The sequence below is a fragment of the Scyliorhinus torazame genome, chromosome 12 (assembly GCF_047496885.1).
Source record: "Scyliorhinus torazame isolate Kashiwa2021f chromosome 12, sScyTor2.1, whole genome shotgun sequence".
Lineage (NCBI taxonomy): Eukaryota > Metazoa > Chordata > Chondrichthyes > Carcharhiniformes > Scyliorhinidae > Scyliorhinus > Scyliorhinus torazame.
Window position 1 is genome coordinate 69,190,341 of NC_092718.1, and position 12,191 is coordinate 69,202,531.

The 12,191-nt window shown below is 51.8% G+C and overlaps 1 protein-coding gene across 1 annotated transcript in view; it reads right to left on the reverse strand.

Annotated features, from left to right (window-relative positions):
* Positions 1-11,192, reverse strand: part of LOC140387054 (nephrin-like) — a 327,816-nt gene extending 316,624 nt beyond the window's left edge. The window contains exons 1-2 of the mRNA XM_072470065.1: positions 11,121-11,192; positions 10,768-10,936 (exon numbers count right to left, since the gene is read on the reverse strand). Of these exons, the coding sequence (XP_072326166.1) occupies positions 10,768-10,936; positions 11,121-11,192 (241 nt within the window). The remainder of the gene's footprint in view (positions 1-10,767; positions 10,937-11,120) is intronic.
* Positions 11,193-12,191: the final 999 nt, after the last annotated feature.

Consider the following 12,191-nt stretch of genomic DNA (forward strand, 5'->3'; position numbering starts at 1 on the left):
TGTGTCTCTCAGTGTCAGCTCCTGGACGGTCTGTGTGTGTCCCAATGTCAGTTCCTGTACGGTCTGTGTGTGTGTCTCAGAGTCAGCTCCTGTACGGTCTGTGTGTGTGTCTCAGTGTCAGCTCCTGCACGGTCTCTGTGTGTGTCTCAGTGTCAGCTCCTGTACGGTCTGTGTGTGTGTCTCAGTGTCAGCTCCTGTACGGTCTGTGTGTGTCTCAGTGTCAGCTCCTGTTCAGTCTGTGTGTGTGTCTCAGTGTCAGCTCCTGTACGGTCTGTGTGTGTGTATCAGTGTCAGCTCCTGTACGGTCTCTGTGTGTGTTCCAGTGTCAGCTCCTGTACGGTCTGTGTGTGTTTCTCTGTGTCAGCTCCTGTGCGGTCTGTGTGTGTGTCTCAATGTCAGCTCCTGTACGGTCTGTGTGTGTGTCTCAATGTCAGCTCCTGTACGGTCTGTGTGTGTGTCTCAGAGTCAGCTCCTGTACGGTCTGTGTGTGTGTCTCAGTGACAGCTCCTATACGGTCTGTGTGTGTGTCTAAGTGTCAGCTCCTGTTCGGTCTGTGTGTGTGTCTCAGTGCCAGCTCCTGTACGGTCTCTGTGTGTGTCTCAGTGTCAGCTCCTGTACGGTCTGTGTGTGTGTCTCAGTGTCAGCTCCTGTACGGTCTGTGTGTGTCTCAGTGTCAGCTCCTGTTCGGTCTGTGTGTGTGTCTCAGTGTTAGCTCCTGTACGATCTGTGTGTGTGTCTCAGTGTCAGCTCCTGTACGGTCTGTGTGTGTCTCTCAGTGTCAGCTCCTGTACGGTCTGTGTGTGTCTCTCAGTGTCAGCTCCTGTACGGTCTGTGTGTGTTTCTCTGTGTCAGCTCCTGTACAGTCTGTTGTGTGTCTCAATGTCAGCTCCTGTATGTTCTATGTGTGAGTGTCTCACTGTCAGCCCCTGTACGGTCTGTGTGTGTGTGTGTGTCTCAGTGTCAGCTCCTGTACGTTCTGTGTGTGTCTCTCAGTGTCAGCTCCTGTACGGTCTGTGTGTGTGTCTCAATGTCAGCTCCTGTACGGTCTCTGTGTGTGTCTCAGTGTCAGCTCCTGTACGGTCTGTGTGTGTGTCTCAGTGTCAGCTCCTGTATGGTCTGTGTGTGTGTCTCAATGTCAGCTCCTGTACGGTCTATGTGTGTGTCTCAGTGTCAGCTCCTGTACGGTCTGTGTGTGTGTCTCAATGTCAGCTCCTGTACGGTCTCTGTGTGTGTCTCTCAGTGTCAGCTCCTGTACGTTCTATGTGTGTGTGTCTCAGTGTCAGCTCCTGTACGGTCTGTGTGTGTATGTCTCAGTGTCAGCTCCTGTACGGTCTGTGTGTGTGTCTCAGTGTCAGCTCCTGTACGGTCTGTGTGTGTCTCTCCATGTCAGATCCTGTACGTTCTGTGTGTGTGTGTCTCAGTGTCAGCTCCTGGACGGTCTGTGTGTGTCCCAATGTCAGTTCCTGTACGGTCTGTGTGTGTGTCTCAGAGTCAGCTCCTGTACGGTCTGTGTGTGTGTCTCAGTGTCAGCTCCTGTACGGTCTCTGTGTGTGTCTCAGTGTCAGCTCCTGTACGGTCTGTGTGTGTGTCTCAGTGTATGCTCCTGTACGGTCTGTGTGTGTCTCATTGTCAGCTCCTGTTCGGTCTGTGTGTGTGTCTCAGTGTCAGCTCCTGAACGGTCTGTGTGTGTGTATCAGTGTCAGCTCCTGTACGGTCTCTGTGTGTGTTCCAGTGTCAGCTCCTGTACGGTCTGTGTGTGTTTCTCTGTGTCAGCTCCTGTGCGGTCTGTGTGTGTGTCTCAATGTCAGCTCCTGTACGGTCTGTGTGTGTGTCTCAATGTCAGCTCCTGTACGGTCTGTGTGTGTGTCTCAGAGTCAGCTCCTGTACGGTCTGTGTGTGTGTCTCAGTGACAGCTCCTATACGGTCTGTGTGTGTGTCTAAGTGTCAGCTCCTGTTCGGTCTGTGTGTGTGTCTCAGTGCCAGCTCCTGTACGGTCTCTGTGTGTGTCTCAGTGTCAGCTCCTGTACGGTCTGTGTGTGTGTCTCAGTGTCAGCTCCTGTACGGTCTGTGTGTGTCTCAGTGTCAGCTCCTGTTCGGTCTGTGTGTGTGTGTCTCAGTGTTAGCTCCTGTACGATCTGTGTGTGTGTCTCAGTGTCAGCTCCTGTACGGTCTGTGTGTGTCTCTCAGTGTCAGCTCCTGTACGGTCTGTGTGTGTCTCTCAGTGTCAGCTCCTGTACGGTCTGTGTGTGTTTCTCTGTGTCAGCTCCTGTACAGTCTGTGTGTGTGTCTCAATGTCAGCTCCTGTACGTTCTATGTGTGAGTGTCTCACTGTCAGCCCCTGTACGGTCTGTGTGTGTGTGTGTGTCTCAGTGTCAGCTCCTGTACGTTCTGTGTGTGTCTCTCAGTGTCAGCTCCTGTACGGTCTGTGTGTGTGTCTCAATGTCAGCTCCTGTACGGTCTGTGTGTGTGTCTCAGTGTCAGCTCCTGTACGGTCTGTGTGTGTGTCTCAGTGTCAGCTCCTGTATGGTCTGTGTGTGTGTCTCAATGTCAGCTCCTGTACGGTCTATGTGTGTTTCTCAGTGTCAGCTCCTGTACGGTCTGTGTGTGTGTCTCAATGTCAGCTCCTGTACGGTCTCTGTGTGTGTCTCTCAGTGTCAGCTCCTGTACGTTCTATGTGTGAGTGTCTCAGTGTCAGCTCCTGTACGTTCTATGTGTGTGTCTCTCAGTGTCAGCTCCTGTACGGTCTGTGTGTGTGTCTCAATGTCAGCTCCTGTACGGTCTGTGTGTGTGTCTCAATGTCAGCTCCTGTACGTTCTATGTGTGAGTGTCTCAGTGTCAGCCCCTGTACGGTCTGTGTGTGTGTGTCTCAGGGTCAGCTCCTGTACGGTCTGTGTGTGTGTGTGTCTCAGTGTCAGCTCCTGTACGTTCTGTGTGTGTGTGTCTCAATGTCAGCTCCTGTACGGTCTGTGTGTGTGTCTCAGTGTCAGCTCCTGTACGTTCTGTGTGTGTGTGTCTCAGGGTCAGCTCCTGTACGGTCTGTGTGTGTGTGTGTCTCAGTGTCAGCTCCTGTACGGTCTGTGTGTGTGTGTGTCTCAGTGTCAGCTCCTGTACGTTCTGTGTGTGTGTGTCTCAGTGTCAGCTCCTGTACGGTCTCTGTGTGTATCTCAGGGTCAGCTCCTGTACGGTCTGTGTGTGTGTCTCAGTGTCAGCTCCTGTACGGTCTGTGTGTGTCTCAGTGTCAGCTCCTGTACGGTCTGTGTGTGTGTCTCTCAGTGTCAGCTCCTGTACGGTCTCTGTGTGTGTCTCAGGGTCAGCTCCTGTACGGTCTGTGTGTGTGTGTGTCTCAGTGTCAGCTCCTGTACGTTCTGTGTGTGTGTGTCTCAGTGTCAGCTCCTGTACGGTCTGTGTGTGTGTCTCAATGTCAGCTCCAGTACGGTCTGTGTGTGTGTCTCAGTGTCAGCTCCTGTACGGTCTGTGTGTGTGTCTCAGTGTCAGCTCCTGTACGGTCTGTGTGTGTGTCTCAGTGTCAGCTCCTGTACGGTCTGTGTGTGTGTCTCAGTGTCAGCTCCTCTACGGTCTGTGTGTGTGTCTCAGTGTCAGCTCCTGTACGGTCTGTGTGTGTGTCTCAATGTCATCTCCTGTACGTTCTGTGTGTGTGTGTCTCAGTGTCAGCTCCTGTACGTTCTGTGTGTGTGTGTCTCAGTGTCAGCCCCTGTACGGTCTGTGTGTGTGTGTCTCAGTGTCAGCCCCTGTAAGGTCTGTGTGTGTGTGTCTCAATGTCAGCTCCTGTACGGTCTGTGGGTGTGTCTCAGTGTCAGCTCCTGTACGGTCTGTGTGTGTGTCTCTCAGTGTCAGCTCCTGTACGGTCTGTGTGTGTGTGTCTCAGTGTCAGCCCCTGTAAGGTCTGTGTGTGTGTGTCTCAATGTCAGCTCCTGTACGGTCTGTGTGTGTGTCTCAGTGTCAGCTCCTGTACGGTCTGTGTGTGTGTCTCTCAGTGTCAGCTCCTGTACGGTCTGTGTGTCTCAGTGTCAGCCCCTGTAAGGTCTGTGTGTGTGTGTCTCAATGTCAGCTCCTGTACTGTCTGTGTGTGTGTCTCAGTGTCAGCTCCTGTACGGTCTGTGTGTGTGTCTCTCAGTGTCAGCTCCTGTACGGTCTGTGTGTGTGTCTCAGTGTCAGCTCCTGTACGGTCTGTGTGTGTGTCTCAGTGTCAGCTCCTATACGTTCTGTGTTTGTGTGTCTCAGTGTCAGCTCCTGTACGTTCTGTGTGTATGTGTCTCAGTGTCAGCCCCTGTACGGTCTGTGTGTGTGTGTCTCAATGTCAGCTCCTGTACGGTCTGTGTGTGTGTCTCTCAGTGTCAGTTCCTATACGGTCTGTGTGTGTGTCTCAGTGTCATATCCTGTACGTTCTGTGTGTGTGTGTCTCAGTGTCAGCCCCTGTACGGTCTGTGTGTGTGAGTCTCAATGTCAGCTCCTGTATGGTCTGTGTGTGTATCTCAGTGTCAGCTCTTGTACGGTCTGTGTGTGTCTCTCAGTGTCAGCTCCTGTACGGTCTGTGTGTGTGTCTCAGTGTCAGCCCCTGTACGGTCAGTGTGTGTGTGTCTCAATGTCAGCTCCTGTACGGTCTGTGTGTGTCTCTCAGTGTCAGCTCTTGTACGGTCTCTGTGTGTGCCTCAGTGTCAGCTCCTATACGGTCTGTGTGTGTCTCTCAATGTCAGCTCTTGTACGTTCTGTGTGTGTGTGTCTCAGTGTCAGCTCCTGTACGGTCTGTGTGTGTATGTCTCAGTGTCAGCTCCTGTACGGTCTGTGTGTGTGTCTCAGTGTCAGCTCCTGTACGGTCTGTGTGTGTCTCTCAATGTCAGGTCCTGTACGTTCTGTGTGTGTGTGTCTCAGTGTCAGCTCCTGTACGGTCTGTGTGTCTGTCTCAGTGTCAGCTCCTGTACGGTCTGTGTGTGTCTCTCAGTGTCAGCTCCTGTACGGTCTGTGTGTGTGTGTCTCAGTGTCAGCTCCTGTACGTTCTGTGTGTGTGTGTCTCAGTGTCAGCCCCTGTACGGTCTGTGTGTGTGAGTCACAATGTCAGCTCCTGTACGGTCTGTGTGTGTCTCTCAGTGTCAGCTCCTGTACGGTCTGTGTGTGTCTCTCAGTGTCAGCTCCTGTACGGTCTGTGTGTGTGTCTCAGTGTCAGCTCCTGTACGGTCTGTGTGTGTGAGTCTCAATCTCAGCTCCTGTACGGTCTGTGTGTGTCTCTCAGTGTCAGCTCCTGTACGGTCTGTGTGTGTGTGTCTCAGTGTCAGCTCCTGTACGTTTTGTGTGTGTGTGTCTCAGTGTCAGCCCCTGTACGGTCTGTGTGTGTGAGTCTCAATGTCAGCTCCTGTACGGTCTGTGTGTGTCTCTCAGTGTCAGCTCCTGTACGGTCTGTGTGTGTCTCTCAGTGTCAGCTCCTGTACGGTCTGTGTGTGTGTCTATGTTTCAGCTCCTGTACGGTCTGTGTGTGTGTCTCAATGTCAGCTCCTGTACGGTCTGTGTGTGTGTCTCAATGTCAGCTCCTGTACGGTCTGTGTGTGTGTGTCTCAGTATCAGTTCCTGTACGGTCTGTGTGTGTGTGTCAGTTCCTGTACGGTCTGTGTGTGTGTCTCAATGTCAGCTCCTGTACCGTCTGTGTGTGTGTCTCAATGTCAGCTCCTGTACGGTCTGTGTGTGTGTCTCAGTGTCAGCTCCTGTACGGTCTGTGTGTGTCTCTCAGTGTCAGCTCCAGTACGGTCTGTGTGTGTGTCTCTCAGTGTCAGCTCCTGTACGGTCTGTGTGTGTGTCTCAATGTCAGCTCCTGTACGGTCTGTGTGTGTGTCTCAATGTCAGCTCCTGTACGGTCTGTTTGTGTGTGTCTCAGTATCAGTTCCTGTACGGTCTGTGTGTGTGTGTCAGCTCCTGTATGGTCTGTGTGTGTGTCTCAGTGTCAGCCCCTGTACGGTCTGTGTGTGTGTGTCTCAGTGTCAGCTCCTGTATGGTCTGTGTGTGTGTCTCAGTGTCAGCTCCTGTATGGTCTGTGTGTGTGTCTCAGTGTCACCTCCTGTATGGTCTGTGTGTGTCTCAGTGCCAACTCCTGTATGGTCTGTGTGTCTAAGTGTCAGCTCCTGTTCGGTCTGTATGTGTGTCTCAGTGTCAGCTCCTTTACGGTCTGTGTGTGTGTCTCAATGTCAGCTCCTGTACGGTCTGTGTGTGTCTCTCAGTGTCAGCTCCTGTACGGTCTGTGTGTGTGTCTCAGTGTCAGCTCCTGTACGGTCTGTGTGTGTGTCTCAGTTTCAGCTCCTGTATGGTCTGTGGGTGTGTCTCTCAGTGTCAGCTCCTGTACGGTCTGTGTGTGTGTCTCAGTGTCAGCTCCTGTATGGTCTGTGTGTGTGTCTCAGTGTCAGTTCCTGTACGGTCTGTGTGTGTGTCTCAGTGTCAGCTCCTGTATGGTCTGTGTGTGTGTCTCAGTGTCAGTTCCTGTACGGTCTGTGTGTGTGTCTCAGTGTCAGCTCCTGTATGGTCTGTGTGTGTGTCTCAGTGTCAAGTCCTGTATGGTCTGTGTGTGTCTCAGTGCCAACTCCTGTATGGTCTGTGTGTGTGTGTCTAAGTGTCAGCTCCAGTTCGGTCTGTATGTGTGTCTCAGTGTCAGCTCCTTTACGGTCTGTGTGTGTGTCTCAATGTCAGCTCCTGTACGGTCTGTGTGTGTGTGTCTCAGTGTCAGCCCCTGTACGGTCTGTGTGTGCGTGTCTCAGTGTCAGCTTCTGTACGGTCTGTGTGTGTGTCTCAGTGTCAGTTCCTGTATGGTCTGTGTGTGTGTCTCAGTGTCAGCTCCTGTACGGTCTGTGTGTGTGTCTCAGTGTCAGTTCCTGTACGGTCTGTGTGTGTGTCTCAGTGTCAGCTCCTGTCTGGTCTGTGTGTGTCTCTCAGTGTCAGCTCCTGTACGGTCTGTGTGTGTGTCTCAGTGTCAGCTCCTGTATGGTCTGTGGGTGTGTCTCTCAGTGTCAGCTCCTGTACGGTCTGTGTGTGTGTCTCAGTGTCAGCTCCTGTACGGTCTGTGTGTGTGTCTCAGTGTCAGCTCCTGTATGGTCTGTGGGTGTGTCTCTCAGTGTCAGCTCCTGTACGGTCTGTGTGTGTGTCTCAGTGTCAGCTCCTGTATGGTCTGTGTGTGTGTCTCAGTGTCAGTTCCTGTACGGTCTATGTGTGTGTCTCAGTGTCAGCTCCTGTATGGTCTGTGTGTGTCTCTCAGTGTCAGCTCCTGTACGGTCTGTGTGTGTGTCTCAGTGTCAGCTCCTGGATGGTCTGTGGGTGTGTCTCTCAGTGTCAGCTCCTGTACGGTCTGTGTGTGTGTCTCAGTGTCAGCTCCTGTACGGTCTGTGTGTGTGTCTCAGTGTCAGCTTCTGTACGGTCTGTGTGTGTGTCTCAGTGTCAGCTCCTGTATGGTCTGTGTGTGTGTCTCAGTGTCAGCTCCAGTACGGTCTATGTGTGTGTATCAGTGTCAGCTCCTGTACGGTCTGTGTGTGTATCTCAGTGTCAGCTCCTGTATGGTGTGTGTGTGTGTATCAGTGTCAGCTCCTGTACGGTCTGTGTGTGTGTGCCTCAGTGTGAGCTCCTGTACGTTCTGTGTGTGTCTTTCAGTGTCAGCTCCTGTACGGTCTGTGTGTGTGTCTCAGTGTCAGCTCCTGTATGGTCTGTGTGTGTCTCTCAGTGTCAGCTCCTATACGGTCTGTGTGTGTGTCTCAGTATCAGCTCCTGTACGGTCTGTGCGTGTGTCTCAATGTCAGCTCCTGTATGTTCTGTGTGTGTCTCTCAGTGTCAGCTCCTGTACGGTCTGTGTGTGTGTCTCAGTGTCAGCTTCTGTACGGTCTGTGTGTGTGTCTCGTTGTCAGCTCCTGTACGGTCTGTGTGTGTGTCTCAGTGTCAGCTCCTGTATGGTCTGTGTGTGTGTATCAGTGTCAGCTCCTGTACGGTCTGTGTGTGTGTGCCTCAGTGTGAGCTCCTGTACGGTCTGTGTGTGTCTCTCAGTGTCAGCTCCTGTATGGTCTGTGGGTGTGTCTCTCAGTGTCAGCTCCTGTACGGTCTGTGTGTGTGTCTCCCAGTGTCAGCTCCTATACGGTCTGTGTGTGAGTCTCTCAATGTCAGCTCCTCTACGGTCTGTGTGTGTGTCTCAGTGACAGCCCCTGTATGGTCTGTGTGTGTGTTTCTCAATGTCAGCTCCTGTACGGTCTGTGAGTGTCTCTGTGTCAGCTCCTGTACGGTCTGTGTGTGTGTCTCAGGGTCAGCTCCAGTACGGTCTGTGTGTGTGTGTCTCAGTGTCAGCTCCTGTACGGTCTGTGTGTGTGTCTCAATGTCAGCTCCTGTACAGTCTGTTTGTGTCTGTCTCAGTGTCAGCTCCTGTACGGTCTGTGTGTGTGTCTCAGTGTCAGCTCCTGTACGGTCTGTGTGTGTGTCTCAATGTCAGCTCCTGTACGGTCTGTGGGTGTGTCTCAGTGTCAGCTCCTGTACGGTCTGTGTGTGTGTCTCATTGTCAGCTCTTGTACGGTGTGTGTGTGTGTGTGTGTGTCTCAGTGTCAGCTCCTGTACGTTCTGTGTGTGTGTGTCTCAGTGTCATCCCCTGTACAGTCTGTGTGCGTGTGTCTCAATGTCAGCTCCTGTACGGTCTGTGTGTGTGTTTCAGTGTCAGCTCCTGTACGGTCTGTGTGTGTCTCTCAGTGTCAGCTCCTGTACGGTCTGTGTGTGTGTCTCAATGTCAGCTCCTGTACGGTCTGTGTGTGTGTCTCAGTGTCAGCTCCTGTACGGTCTGTGTGTGTGTCTCAATGTCAGCTCCTGTACGGTCTGTGTGTGTGTCTCAGTGTCAGCTCCTGTACGGTCTGTGTGTGTGTCTCAGTGTCAGCTCCTGTACGGTCTGTGTGTGTGTGTCTCAGTGTCAGCCCCTGTACGGTCTGTGTGTGTGTGTCTCAATGTCAGCTCCTGTACGGTCTGTGTGTGTCTCTCAGTGTCAGCCCCTGTACGGTCTGTGTGTGTGTCGCAGTGTCAGCTCCTGTACGTTCTGTGTGTGTGTGTCTCAGTGTCAGCCCCTGCACGGTCTGTGTGTGTGAGTCTCAATGTCAGCTCCTGTACCGTCTGTGTGTGTCTCTCAGTGTCAGCTCCTGTACGGTCTGTGTGTGTCTCTCAGTGTCAGCTCCTGTACGGTCTGTGTGTGTGTCTCAGTGTCAGCTCCTGTACGGTCTGTGTGTGTGTCTCAGTGTCAGCTCCTGTACGGTCTGTGTGTGTGTGTCTCAGTGTCAGTTCCTGTACGGTCTGTGTGTGTGTCTCAGTGTCAGCTTCTGTATGGTCTGTGTGTGTGTCTCAGTGTCAGCTCCTGTAAGGTCTGTGTGTGTGTCTCAGTGTCAGCTCCTGTATGGTCTGTGTGTGTGTCTCAGTGTCAGCTCCTGTATGGTCTGTGTGTGTCTCAGTGCCAACTCCTGTATGGTCTGTGTGTGTGTGTCTAAGTGTCAGCTCCTGTTCGGTCTGTGTGTGTGTCTCAGTGTCAGCTCCTGTACGGTCTCTGTGTGTGTCTCAGTGTCAGCTCCTGTACGGTCTGTGTGTGTGTCTCATTGTCAGCTCCTGTACGGTCTGTGTGTGTCTCAGTGTCAGCTCCTGTTCGGTCTGTGTGTGTGTCTCAGTGTCAGCTCCTGTACGGTCTGTGTGTGTGTATCAGTGTCAGCTCCTGTACGGTCTCTGTGTGTGTCTCAGTGTCAGCTCCTGTACGGTCTGTGTGTGTTTCTCTGTGTCAGCTCCTGTGCGGTCTGTGTGTGTGTCTCAATGTCAGCTCCTGTACGGTCTGTGTGTGTGTCTCAATGTCAGCTCCTGTACGGTCTGTGTGTGTGTCTCAATGTCAGCTCCTGTACGGTCTGTGTATGTGTCTCAGTGTAAGCTCCTATACGGTCTGTGTGTGTCTCTCAGTGTCAGCTCCAGTACGGTCTGTGTGTGTGTCTCTCAGTGTCAGCTCCTGTACGGTCTGTGTGTGTGTCTCAATGTCAGCTCCTGTACGGTCTGTGTGTGTGTCTCAATGTCAGCTCCTGTACGGTCTGTGTGTGTGTGTCTCAGTGTCAGCTCCTGTATGGTCTGTGTGTGTGTCTCAGTGTCAGCTCCTGTATGGTCTGTGTGTGTGTCTCAGTGTCAGCTCCTGTATGGTCTGTGTGTGTCTCAATATCAGCTCCTGTACGGTCTGTGTGTGTGTCTCAGTGTCAGCTCCTCGACGGTCTGTGTGTGTGTTTCAATGTCAGCTCCTGTACGATCTGTGTGTGTGTCTCAGTGTTAGCACCTGTACGGTCTGTGTGTGTGTCTCTCAGTGTCAGCTCCTGTACGGTCTGTGTGTGTGTGTCTCAATGTCAGCTCCTGTACGGTCTGTGTTTGTCACAGTGTCAGCTCCTTTACGGTCTGTGTTTGTCACAGTGTCAGCTCCTGTACGGTCTGTGTTTGTCACAGTGTCAGCTCCTGTACGGTCTGTGTGTGTGTCTCAGTGTCAGCTCCTGTACGATCTGTGTGTGTGTCTCAGTGTGAGCTCCTGTACGGTCTGTGCGTGTGTCTCAATGTCAGCTCCTGTACGGTCTATGCGTGTGTCTCTCAGTGTCAGCTCCTGTACGGTCTGTGTGTGTGTGTCTCAATGTCAGCTCCTGTACGGTCTGTGTGTGTGTCTGTGTCAGTTCCTGTACGGTCTGTGTGTGTGTCTCAGTGTCAGCTCCTGTACGGTCTGTGTGTGTGTCTCTTTGTGACGCGACTTACATTGCACCCAGATTCGGGTGATTGTTGTAAATGGGGTGGGGGTTGCTACGTTAGTTGCACTGCACTGGTAAATAGCCTGGTTATCGCTGGGGACCGTCATGATGGTTAATTCAGATGATGCGAGTCTACCGGTGCTCTTATATACTGCTTTCATCACCGGCTTTGATCCCTGGAGAGGAAAAAAAATAGATCGACCACGATTGAAATTGGCAATTTTAAAGTGTGGGGACTTCGGGCAAGAAAACTGCGAGGTTGACAGAGCAGCTTGAAAAGACTCTTGGAATATCATACAGTGTCCTCAGCTTTGACATAGTTTGCAAAACGATATGAGGACGGCGTTTCCGGGAGTTTACCATCACTTGCTGGTCTCCAGATCGAGTGCTCTGTCCAATGCTGTTCTTCGCACACTTTGAGATGGAAATCATAGTCTCAGTGAGGATGTGGAGCAGATATTTCTGGAATATTCCCAGGCAATGAGGGACTTCATTCAGGCGGCGAGACTGGGAGAATCCTTGATCATTCTCCTATTCAAGAACCCTGAGCAGTTCTGGGCACTACAGCTTAGGAAGGATACGATGGCCTTGGAGTGACTGCAACGTAGGCTCACAAAAATGATACCTGGGCTATAGGGGTTGCGCTACGATGAGCGATTACAGAAATTAGACCTGTGTTCTCTGAGATTTAGAAGGTTAAGGGGTGATCTGATTGAAGTATTCAAGATATTAATAGGGAAAGACAAGGTAGTTTCCCTTGGGATTCTAGAACTAGGGGCCAAAGTCTAAAAATTGGGGCAGACCATTCAGGAGAGATGTTATGGAATCCCTACAGTGCAGAAGGACGCCATTCAGCCCATCGGGTCTGCACCGACCCTCTGAAAGAACACCTCGCCCCGTCCTATAACCGTAACCACACCTAACCTGCGGACACTAAGTGTCAATGTAGCATGGCCAATCCACCTCACCTGCACATGTTTTGGACTGTGGGAGGAAACCGGAGGTGCCAGAGGAAACCCACGCAGACAAGGTAAGAATGTACAAACACCACACAGACAGTCAGCCGAGGTCGGAATCGAACCCAGGTCCCTACGCTGAGAGGCAGCAGTGTTAGGAACAACTTCTTCACCCAAAGGATGGGAGAGGTTTGGAATTCTCTCCCACAAACAGCAGTTGAAGCTAGAACAGTTGTTAATTTTAAACCTGAGATAGATAGGTTTTTGTTTAGCAAAGATTTTAAGGGATATGGGAAAGTATTGGAAGAAATTCTGGGTCACAGAAACTGGGGGAGAGTTAACCTTCTGCATTTGGAGAGGCAGGGTTTAATCAAGATCAGTCAGCATGGTTTTCTTCAGGAGAAGTCATGCCTGACCAATTTGATTGAGTTTTTCGAAGACGTAACCAGGTGTGTAGATGAGGGAAGTGCATCTG